This window comes from Brienomyrus brachyistius, chromosome 8 (genome assembly GCF_023856365.1).
Source record: "Brienomyrus brachyistius isolate T26 chromosome 8, BBRACH_0.4, whole genome shotgun sequence".
Lineage (NCBI taxonomy): Eukaryota > Metazoa > Chordata > Actinopteri > Osteoglossiformes > Mormyridae > Brienomyrus > Brienomyrus brachyistius.
Genome location: NC_064540.1, coordinates 1,680,261 through 1,692,567, shown reverse-complemented (window position 1 = coordinate 1,692,567; position 12,307 = coordinate 1,680,261). Strand labels below are relative to the sequence as shown.

The following is a 12,307-nucleotide window of genomic DNA, read 5'->3' as shown; positions in this document are numbered from 1 at the left end:
TTGTGGCTTATGAAACACCCTGAATCGCCAACATCTACAGTGACCTAAAGCCGGCCGAGTTTTACCCCCATGCAGGAAGTAAAACCTTGCCAAATCTTTAAAAAAATAGTCTGTGTATATATAATATATAATATAATTTAATATATAAAAAACAAATATAAGACGTGGAAAGCTTTTATCTCCAAAGAAGGTCAACGGACAGTGTTGAGGTGCATTCCAGTATGTTCCTGGTCTTGTTGTTCTCTTAACCCAAGGGCAAAGAACAATGTCTTGCATGTTAGGTGCATTCCTACCATGGCTCTTTTGTTTTTATTTGTGTGTGGAAAATATGCAAGACTATCAATGAACAGGACGTTCATGAGTAGAGATGTACAGACCAACCACGGCAGAAGAAACTTTCTCCTCTTTTTCTGTCCCAAAATGTTTTTTTTTTTTTTCCCTTGGTGTTACCCTTCAAGGCTCATCACGTTAGAAGATTGAGCCCCACCTCCTCTTCTGGTTCAACCTTTTCCCCTCTGATTGTTCGGTGTAGAAATAAGATTTATGGCTTGTTGGAAAGTTAACAAGCAAATAATCCAGTGTTTAAATAATGTAAATTACAATGGGTTTACGGGATATTTATTAAACACCATTGGTCAAGAAACACAATTTTGTAGATGAATATGATTTGGATTAATTTAATGCTGCTTTGCTTTATGAAAATTAGGTTAGTTTTTGAAGTCCCATTTGAAGTTGCATAATTTTTATATAAAATTTTTTTCAATTTTATATAAAATTGATTTTATATAAATCAGAACTTCTTTTCAAGGGGATTCTATAACAGATGGATCTTTTATATTTAATGCACTGAGTCTTGAACTTCTTAAACTTTCTTATCGTCAGGTAGTTATAAGATATTAATTAATAATAAAATATGTGTTGAATATGAAGCCTACAGTCCCCTGTTGTAATGAATGGGGTACCTCAGGGTTGTGTTTTGGGGCTGCTGTTCTTTCTGTGTCATCAGTAAGCTAGTGACAGGTGGTGGAGCAAAATATTTGCGTGTAACCTGTTTTCTTGGACTTGTGAATGACAAGCGTCACTTCTGCTCTGAACAGAAAAGGGAAGGTTAGAATATCACTTTGTGTTTGGCTTCCCCCCCCCCCCCCCATGCATCTTCTATTTATGTGCCGTTTCATCCAGTTTGCATGCGTGCTTGAAATCCAGGAATTTACTTTCATTTCATGAAAATGATTCCGTCGTTCTATTAATATGTATATTTGGATTGCTATTCCTCTGTCCAGTTCCAACTGTCCTAATTTAACAGCAGATTACCGAAGAAATAGCCTTAACTGATAGCTGTGAATATACTGGCCTTTTGCAGTCATGGCTACTCTGAACAGACTTTTTGGCTTGAGTGTCCTGTTAATTAGTCAAGTGATTTTCAAGCAATGTAGCTTTTGTTTTAGACTGTAAAATGCACAATATTGGCTGTGCACTTCCGCACACTTTAGTCCAAAACAGTTAACGAGGCACAGGAATGCTGTAGTTACTCTGCAGTTTTCCTGAACGTGCATTTTTGTTTCTCATCTGTGACAGAAGAAGAATTAAGTGTCGGCTTTAAACATGTCTAAACGTCATAATTACTATGAATTGTGACATTATAATGTTGTGCTTGTCTGAGTAGGTGTTTCCTTTGAAGGTGGAGTTTATGCCCCCCCCCCACCCCCAAGCAGGGTGAGAGATTCCTGAATCTCCTGGGCGAATGTCCTGGGTTAGTTTGCGTGCACGTATATTTTAAGCAGCGTAAGGTTAGCATATGGTGTGCCTTCACGCTCAGACGAAGAGGTCAGTGAAAGATAAGGATCTCCATGCCCATTTTGCGGAAGCGGAGGACGGATCTAACTGCAGGTGTTGCGAAGGGAAGTCTTCTGCCCCCGGTGCGTTTTGCGGTTATCCTTCCCATGGTCCTAATTGTCTGCGTGCCCTTTTGTGACATTTATAGTAACAAAAAATGCTCACCATGCATCTGCTGCTGAACTTTTCTTCGAGTTCTGGCTGAAGTTGGGTTTCTGGGTTTTCCCAGTTGTATGAAATATTTTTCTGGGCTGTGCTTCCCTTGGTCCCAAATAAGCTGTATTTTGTAGTGTCTGATTTAATAATTCATCATTTGTTTCTTTGTTTTAAAACCCAGGCCTACGGGTACAGTGTCACCGTTCAAACATCCCCAGTGATGAGTGTGTGAAATACCCTCTGAATCATAAAAATTGTCGTTTGGGCCTAAAAACTTACCAAAGAAGGTCATCCTCAGGATTGCCAAAAGGGACCTTGATTTTTATAGTTTTTCAATAGACTTCCACCTTAAAACACCGTGCTTGAGTGTGTATGAGGTCCATATGTGTCTAGACAAGACTACAGGTTTTTCTCTGTGGGCGATGGCTGAAATGTTATCTGCTAGCAGACTCCTTTCAGACTGTACATAAATATTAGTGTAGTGGAAGCATTAACAAAGTGAGGCACTAATAACGTACCGCTGTTCACATTCTGTTGTTTAGTTGATGCTGGTATCCAACACGACCTGGACGCTAGGCCAGTTAAATATCGTCTGCAGGACCCTTCCTGGGATGCAGAACCAGTAAAATTCGCATCGGTGTCCTTAACCGTGAAAGTTTGCGCTGCCCAAACTACTAAGGAAGTGTACAGTCTGATCCCATCTAGCTGGCTTTGTTTGGGTCAAGCTTAGTGTAATACTTTATATCAGAAGTTTGTCTGTACTGTCTTGTTAGGGCTCATTGAATCGTGGTGTCCCCCCATAAAAGGATTTCTTATGTTGTGTGTCTAGGTCACCATAAATGTGAAAAATCTTGTCTCTTGCAGAGTTGCCCCCTTGTCTTCCAGGGGTTTGGCAGATCTGTCTGCAGATCTGCTATGGAAACGGCAGAAGTAGAAAGGTACAGAAAGAACTGGGCGATTAAATATATGAGAACATATGAGGAGATACGAGCTAGATTTTTTTTTTTTCTTTTTTTTTGGTGAATTTTGCAGTTTGCTTTTCTTCCAGTGTTTGAGGTCTTCCAATTAAATGAATTTCCAAGTTTTATAATGGTACGATTTAGTGTTTTTTTTTTCCCCTCATAGATATTATGATCCAGGGAAATTTTGTGTGCAGTTTTATTTCGATGTTCTGGCTTGCTTTATTAGCATGGTCTTCGGTTTATTGTAGATAATTAAGATGTGGGGTGATGGAAGAAGGATGTGAGGAGAGGCAAGGAATGTATGTAGGGGAGTGATTTTTGTATCCTTTCCAACGTGCTATTTTGGGGGGTGTGGCTTTCTGGGAAATATGTTAATCAGTTAAGGTGGCGTGTGCATCGAGGCGCGCCTCTGAGGCCGGGCGGCATGTCTGCCCTATTTGATCCTGCTCCAGATACCATGTGCCTGCCAGTTTCGTCCTGCATGTCCACGGACCAGCCTTTGTCTGCTGGTGAATAGCATTCGCATTCATGAGTGATACAAAAGCTTGCTTTAAACGTTCAATGTTCCTTTTTATGGCTCTTGTACCTTGTGAGATCCAGGGCCTAAGGGGGCCATGAAATCCTGCAAAAAAAAAAAAAAAAAAAAAAAAACGATTTTCTAATCTCACACAGTTAATAGATTTCGGCACGATTAGTGACCTTTTATCCCCCCCTTATGGTTGGTGTGTTGCGCGGTGTCGGGCACGTTACAGCCCAGTTATAAGCCGGGAACTGAGTGTGGTGTGAGTTACAGCATCTAGCAAACTTGGTGTATATGAGCGGTAGGATCTGCCCGGTTTTTACCTCTTATTCGGGCGAGGTTTTTAGCGTGTTCCCTGTGTCGTGACAGGAGCTCCGTTGCTAAGCAGGCCTTTTTGTCTGGATGTCCGATGGTCATGTGACGTTCTGGGGGTCAGAAACAGGCTAGCAGGGATGTCCTGCAGCTTCGTGGCTTGTCTGATGTAGCCAGGGGTGGATGTGCAAGCGACTGTTGATAGGCTCCTTGTTTCTCTGGCTCAAAGCCCTCCCTCACCTTCAGGCTCTGATTGGAGCAATGAGCCAAATGACCAGTAAAGGAAAAAAAAAAACAATCCCCTACTTTAATAAAGATGCTTTAATTATCTCCTGTTTACCTGTTATTTGGTTTATAGTGTTTTTTTTTAGTTCAATTTTTTTTTTTCTTTTTGCCTTACAGAGAGAAAAAACAGAAAATTCAGGATATTAAAAATAACATTAAAGAAGCTATAGAGGTAAGTTTGTGCTTTTGTAATCTCTCCTGTTAGATCTATTGAAATAAGAGTCTGTAACTGTTCATGGGGCCTGTGAGGAACTTAAACTAGCCGGTTATTTTATTCTCCGACTTCATCACAAGTTTGTGATTTTTACATTGATGTAATGATAGTAATAGTAGTAATTAGTACTTGGGATCTAATTAGAGCTGGAAGTTTAACGAGAGTCTGTACTGGGGGAATGTAAATGAGGCCTTTTGTAAGTGTAATTTGCCCTTAAATGTATTTAAGAACATGTTCTTGTACCCGAAGTGTTACCTTGTTAATGTGTGTGTGTGTGTCTCACGTTTAAACCCGCGAATGCGCTCCATGTCGCCCCCCCCAGACCATTGTGGCTGCCATGAACACATTGGCGCCGCCAGTCCTGCTCGCCTGTCAGGAGAACCAGTTTCGGATCGAGTACATCCTCAACTTAGCGAATCAGAAGGACTTTGAGTTTCCCTCTGTGAGTGCGACCGCCATCACACACCCATGCGCACGCACATCAAATGCTTCACATGGAGCAGACGGCCACAGGGTCGGGCCGAGACGCCGCCCCACGTAGCCTCTGCCTGCCTCCTTCGAGCGGGACGTCCTTCCGGAGACTGGCCCCGCTTTAGCTAGGAGGAGACCCTCCTGTAAATAGGGTGAATGGAGGGTGAAAGGTTTGGGGGAGCAGGGGTGGGTCTCTTCCTGTTTTCGAGATTCATTTCCCTTCACGCTGCTTCGGGGATGCATGTGGCACAGCCCCCCGCCCCCCGCCTGGGGCACTGTGGGCTCCTCACACTTACGGGGCTCCATTTAGCTGCAGAGCACTTTTCAGTTTATAAATCTGCCACCTTGTGAGAAATTTAAGGAAGCTCACTGGGGCTGGAATCTGAACAAAGCAATGCACAATTCTATTTTGAGTCTTTCGTAAAATGAACCCAGGTAAAGAGGTTGAATTCCCTAATACCTCTCCCCTCCCCCGATGAACTTTGTACTTTTCTGCACTTTTCTGCACAGACTGATAAGCACCCCCTCTCCTTCCCCGTAAGACTATAGAAAGCAGGTAAAGGTCTTTAGTGGCCTGGGCTCTGCTGCAGTAATTAGCAGGTATACCCTGCCTTCTGGGGGGTAATTGAACGGATGAGCGTCTCACCTGAGAGTCACACGCTTCTGTGCAGTCTGACTCATTAAGCCCAATTGTGTGCTAATGACCCTTAAACTGCCCCCTGTGAGGATGCTTCCACATGGTGCTGGGAATTGCAGCACACTGGGACCTGTGGGGGCTGTGGGGCCACTGCTGTGTCTCAGCATAGCTGTGGGGGAGGGGTGTAGAGGGGAGGGGGCGGGGCCTGATCTCCAGTTAGTTTTTAGACTAGTTTTGACTTCCTAAGTAGCTTCTTATGAAAAGAAAATTGTGGTTACTTTACCTGGTTGCTGATTAATCCCCACTGACTACAGACGCGCTTAACAGTGTGGGCACATGGCTACCAAAGAACGTTCCAGATCAGCGTTTAATTCACATTGTTTGCGGCGAGGGTGCGGGCTAGGACAGCGGAAGCTGTGCCTGAACGAAGTGGATGCCCCCCCTCCTCCACTGGGAACCAGTTTGACTGGTCCACTGAGATGCCGGCGTGCGTGTGGGAGGGTGAGGGCGTGTGGAGAGCGGCTTCGCAGCCGGTGGGGGGGGGGGGGGTGTCGCACGGGCGCGCAATGTGCCACATGCTACCAGCTCCGGCTCCCTCAGCGGCAGCGAGTAGATCCTCCGGCCGCTCGAAACCCCCAACGCCAATGAGTGAAGTCACCATTGTTAGAATGTGTTAGAATTCCCTGTCTGATCAGCAGTGGCCGGGCTTGATTGTCCGTCCGTGGCTCTGACCCCCATTAGAGCACTAAACCCACATTAAACGGACCTTCGACACGGTGAAATGGACAATGGATGTTGATCACAGCACGGTTGAGTCGTTTTGGTTTCTGGGAAATCGAAGCGTCTTCACCTCCAGTACAATGCTGTCCGTTTCTCCGAGTGCCCACAGCGGCCTGTTCATTGTCCTTATCTTCTTGATTTCTTCTCTCTCGGCCCCCTCTAAATATATCCTTGTAGGAGAAGAGAGGCCTCTGTCATCCTCCTGGTTCCGTGGGTTGTCCGGCTGCTGTTGGTTCCGCTTGGCCGCGCATGTCAGGATTTCAGTGGGCCAGAACATTGCCAGAAATGTTTTGGGTGCTTATTTATTCTTTTTGGGAAAACAATCTTCTATTGTTCCTTTGGCTTCATTTACTTGTGTTCTGAACTAACATGATAATTCTTTAAGTCTAGAAAGGGACTGGGGGGCTTTGAGCACTGGGGGGCTGCATGTAATTATTGCACAAATAGACAGAGCAGTTTCTTAAGGTCCCTGCATCCTGCCTCGTATATCCAGGTGATCGTGCATCTTCTCCCTACCCTCTACACTTCCCCATCTCCTCATACATCTTCATCGTGGCCTGATGGTCACCCATGCTTACATGCAGCTCACTTGAACATCCAGCCCCACAGAAACGCACCATCTATAACCTCTCAGACGCATGAGGTCTTGACTCATGTTAGTTTACTTGTAATTTCACAGATAGCAGATGGTGACTTGCAGCGATGCTCATCTTCAGTAGTTTTCCATTTTCATTAATGTTTTGGATCTTCTGACCAAGATCTGACTGAGCTCTAGACCTGGATTTTTAAAGCCTCTGAGTCTTGGATGACATTAAACGGACCTTCGACGCAGTGAAATGGACAACGAATGTTGATCGCAGCACAGATGAGTCATTTTGGTTTCTGGGAAATTTAAAGTATCTTTCAGTTTTATACTCCGCACATGCACACACACGCATGCACACACACGCATGCACACACACGCACGCACACACACGCATGGCTTGTAATTCTAGTTTTTTTGGTTGATACTTTGTTTTTCAGTGGACATAGCTAGCTGAGGTAGCTTAGCCGCGTTGCATGTCCAGAGCTGCTCTCCATCTGGTCATCTTCGGTCACAAAAGAGGGACAGTGAGACATACTACCATGCAGGAAGGCCTATGGACACAGAGAAACAATGCAGCATTCAGCGGCCGCAAAGAGGACCGTAGGCGGGCCTCGTAATGTAATAAGGAGCCCCCCCCCCCCCACCCCTCTGCCGTGTGCATGTGACTGATTATAAAGAAACTCTCTGTTGATGTGACACTCGATGACTGCTCTCTTCGGGAGGGGTGAAGCTTTCTGGAGCAGAAGAGATGGGATGGAGGATTTCAGCTAGGATGCCATTCTTAATGCAGCTCGGCCTGCCGGCTGAGATGTTTATACGTTCAGATGTATGGTGTCTGTAAGGCCGAGTGCACGGCGCAGAGTTGGTCGGCTGTACGCCTTTTTTATTTTTTTTGAATCGCTGCTCCTCTGGCCCCAGAACGTCCTGTAACCTTCTGTGCTGGGCTCCATTGAGGGACCCAGCGGATGACTCTCATCATTTCCGAGCCCACCCGCAAGGCCTGGCGGTGAGGCTGTGGGGGGGGGGGGGGGGGGGGGGGAGTGATAACAGGCTGTAAACAGATTTGTCCATCGTGGACTTCTTGCTTTTTGGAAATCCCTCCCTTGCTCATTTGTTCGAAGTTTGCGCTAGTTGTTCGACTCCCAGTGATGTCGCGCTCTTTGGGTTGAACGGTGTCTCCCGGGAGTTTTGTGTGTTAGTTTTCATGCACGTAAGGAGTCGCTGTCAGTCTCACCGGTTAACCCCCCCTCCCCCCCCTCTGTTCCACAGGAGTTCTACGAGCATACGAAGTGCCTGTGGCAGGATGAGGGTGTGCGAGCCTGCTTCGAGAGGTCAAACGAGTACCAGCTGATAGACTGCGCACAGTAGTGAGTACCCACGCCGGGCCGTATAACTTCAGGGAAACCCTGTCTTTGTTTAGCCTTTTGTGACATTCGCCGCCCGGGGCCAGCGCGACATTCTGGAAAGCTTATTGCATCCATGTGCAGGAACTTGGCTTAGTGAGCCGAGCCTCTGTGCCCGTGATCAGAAGATTGCCGGTTCAGACCCCAACCTTGGCAGAGTAGCCACATGTTCGTAGGTTCTTGAGCAATGCCCTTAACCCCCAGCTCTAGGGGCGCTGCACACTGGTTGACCCTGCACTGTGACCCCCCCCCCCAAAAAAAAAAAAAAAAAGCTTGCTCTCACCTCCATGTGTGTCTCTGTGTCTAATGGAGATTAACATGGGGTAGACAGTGAGAAGCAATCTGATGTACTTATACTCGTATGTGTACAAATGGTAAATAAAGGATCATTGCTTCATTTTGTCAAAGTTGCATCTTAATTGGTTTGTATAGCTGTGTAAGTGACAGTCAGGCTGGATATTGTCTGTCTGTGCAGTGCCACTGTCTGGCAGTTCCCATCTGGTTTTTCCACAGCAGAAGGCATAATGCCATCTTCTATCCCTTTATACAGGCCCCGTTTTCTCTCTCCTACCTTATCCTTCCAATCTCTCTCTCTCTAGCTCCCGCCCCCATCTCGAGGCAGTGCCCTAGTCACATGACACGGGTGCTCCTGCTCAGGAGAAGTCATTAGTGGTGCGCAGTGGCGTCAGGCGAGTGCCGGCGCTGTGACCGTGGGGGTGTCTGCTCCCCGCGGCAGCCCATCCTGCCCTTTTTCCTTCTGGGTTACCTGCACTTGCATGGCCGGCCCTCCCTGTCGTGCCTTGCGTTGAGCCCAGCCAGACCGGAAGTCCCCCCCCCGTGCAGTGTGCTTATGTAAACGGGGGAGGCCAAAAGCAAGAGGGAAGGCTATTTATAGCCCAGGATGGCTGCAGGAGGAGAGATACTGATAGAGAGAGACTGAGGCATAGCAAAGGTGGCTGTCTTTCTCCCTTGGAGGGATTAGAAGCAGCGAAAGGGCCTCTTCAGCTGTAGAACTAAGGGGTCCTTTCATCCTCTCACCCTCGTCTGGACGTCGAAACCACACGCTTTGCTGGGCAATGCATCGATGAATCTGGTGTGCAGTGGATATAATCCTGCACTCGGAGGTTAGTTAGCGATTAATTTCCGTGCTTCCTGTCACATGACTCCCATGCTTGGCTCGGCAGTGCTGCTCGCCCTGACCTGCTTGTCAGTGGATTTGCATTGGAAGCGTCTCTCTAGTGTTGGTTCTGTCTCAGTTTACTAGTTGTAGGACTTTGGTACAAGTCTGGAATAATCGCCAATGGTTCCCTTACCCAAGTGTATCTTTACACAGAGGTTGTGTATATGCTTTGGTTGAACCTAGGTTGCCGCTGTAGACAGAAATTGCCTGTGTGGTTGGTCTCCTCATTGCTATATCGGCACTGTGAGGGGGAGAAAGGGCGGAGTCCGAGTGTGTTTGATCGTTGCTTTAACTAACAAGTTCAGCACTTGAGTGACTTGACTATCTGATCCCCCCATGCTTTTGGATTGTGAGGTGATCCCACAACGCCCCAAGGAAGCCCCCCAAAACAGGAAGAACGTACCAACTCCACACACGTTTTTGTGGACTTTGGCAAAACAGTTTTGGAAGATGCGGCTTGTTAATTTCAGCTTAGCTGACCGCCTTATCAAGCCTGATTACGGTGGAGTGGTAGTTTTTATTACCCAGAATTACCGATGAGAAAAGCGTCCTATCAAAAGCTGACGCATCCGACTGATCGTTTGAACAAAGCTTGGTCCATCCGTGGGAGGGGTTGGGTGCATTAAGTTTATGGGGTAGTTCTGAATGTGAGAAGACGCGTCGGACACTAGTGAGGGGCACACTTTCATGGTGTGACGCGTTTGGCGTGGTTCAGTGTTGATCCTTGAGATTCTATTCTTTTGAGCTTTAGTTTTCATAGCCTGTTATATTCCTTAAGCCAGCTCTAATACCTCAATCATTAATCGCAAAACTCTAAAAATCTAAATAGCAAATTCGGCAGGTAAATTCCGCCGGTGGGTCTATTTTTATCCCCCCTGACAGCACGCTGTGGAGACGGAATCACTGCTGTAGAAGCCATGGTGACGGTCAGCAGCCGTGCTAAAATAATAGCAACCAGGCTAAATAAGGAAATACTTAAGGGATTATTTTAAGAATGTCAGTGAGACAAAGGCCATCTTTTGTGCTGCGTTAAGGCGACATTCCTGACACCGGGCCGGTGACCCACAGACCAGCTGTGATTTTCGCATTTTTTTTTTTGCATGTGGTGAAGAAATCGCTTTGATCGCAATCTTTTGTATCTGGTTTGGACCCTGCTACCAGTTGTGTTGATGGTGCATGGTAATGCGTGTTTATATACACATATATGTGGAGATGTGCTCTCCACATGCATAATATAAAATATCCTTCCTTTATAGGTCAGAGCACATGTCTGGCCTGGGAGGATGTTTAGATGTTTTTTCCTCTTGTTTCAGTTGTTTCTTTCGGCGTAACGCTGCTTGTTTACAGAGACGACGTGTTCCGCCCATCCACATGATCATGATGTCATATGTCTGTCGCGCCCGAGTCTCACTGGGCCGCAGCGGGCTGGGGGGGGGGGGAGGGGGGTCACGGTTTTCGGGTGAGAGTTGAGGCAAGCAGCGGCGGAAACATGCACACTATTCCTGTTTCCCTCTCTGTGTAAATGGTGGCTGCAAAAAAAGTAGTTCTTATACCAATGTTTCATTAATAGCCGAACTGTAGTTAGGACCCGTGTTGGACCCCGAATCTTTGGTCCCTCCGTTTGTGACCGATTAATTCCAAGATGCTCGGTCAGTGGCGTAGCATCGTAGCAGAGTGCCTCAACAGGCAGCTAACCCAAAATAAAGGCGGCTCTTAACGTAACTGGAGGTGCCGAGTGATTTCTGGGCCACTGCAGTTTTTCCAAAGGCAGATGGTCATCGTGTAATAAAGCTAGACGCTTCTAACCCCATTGTCAAGCATCAACATCTGTCAACACAGTAATTAATAACAAAGTAAAGCAAAAGGAAAATATTTGATTCTGAACAACTAAGTACTTCAAAAAATGCAGTGTATCAGGACACACTGAAACCCCTCTGGATAGAATATCAGTGCACAGTGGTTTGTGACAGTCCGCCAGTCATTTCGTGAAAAACCTTGCAAAAAAAGTTTTTTTCCTTTAATCGTGGAAAGGGCTCTCCGGTTTCTGGTTTACGTGTGTAACAGCACATGCACTGTCCAAGGTGGCGCTGTTGTGAACAGTTGGTATTAAGCTACGTTTTCATGGGATTTAAGCGTGTGGCATGTGTCGCAAGGCGTTCTGGTTAGCGTGGAGTGCTCCGAGGATCTGAGAGATCGGCTGTCTAAACCAGTATACTGTTTTTAAAATGATTATCTAACCATAAGTCAGGGTTACCAACCTCAGCTGGCTGGAGTGGGATTTTTTACATACATGTACATGCATTTAAATGAATGTAACAGTTATATTACATTGTAAATAGTCTGCAGGGTTTGCAAACTATGCTTTTGATGTAGCTAATTTTAGGTTTGTAATGGAATAATATAGATTTGCCATAAGATTTCTTGCGTGAGTTTCTGAAAGCATGACGTGCACAGACTTGGAAACCCTGATTAGGTTTTTATTCTGCTCTTAGCAACCTGTGATTTAAATTTTGTTTTTGTGATGCCTCTTGGAAGCCAGTGGGCACATTTTTTAAAAACCTATAAAATGCATACAACTTATTTTGCTCATGTAGCACGTTATACTGGATGTTTGCGTGTGATTTTTAGTCATGTGGAACAGGAAATCTTTTTAAAGAGGGCAATGGAAGAGTGGGCTTGTGGGGTAGGGTCCTGTGTCTGTGATCAGAAGGTCACTGGTTTGAACCCCAAGGTCGGCAGAGTGATGTCACTGTGGTGACTGTACCTTCTCAAATGTTGCTTTGGTTAAAGCGTGTGATAAATGTATGTAATATAATGTAAATTAGCCCCCCAGATTTTCCTGGGTTCGAAAGTTCACCAGAGGCGTCAGGCTCTGTCGAGTCTCACAAAGCTCGCTTTTGGGGTGTGGACACGGGGTCCTGCTGGGGGTTGGGGTGATGGCGTCGCCTGTGTGCGCGTGCCCGGC

General features: G+C 46.2%; 1 protein-coding gene across 4 annotated transcripts in view; it reads left to right on the top strand.

Annotated features, from left to right (window-relative positions):
* gnas (GNAS complex locus) overlaps window positions 1-12,307 on the top strand; it is a 46,158-nt gene that overhangs the window by 23,323 nt on the left and 10,528 nt on the right. For all 4 annotated transcript variants that reach the window (XM_049023147.1, XM_049023150.1, XM_049023149.1 and 1 more), the window contains exons 3-5: window positions 4,189-4,243; window positions 4,608-4,727; window positions 8,029-8,126. In XM_049023147.1, coding sequence (XP_048879104.1) covers window positions 4,189-4,243; window positions 4,608-4,727; window positions 8,029-8,126 — 273 coding nt within the window. The remainder of the gene's footprint in view (window positions 1-4,188; window positions 4,244-4,607; window positions 4,728-8,028; window positions 8,127-12,307) is intronic.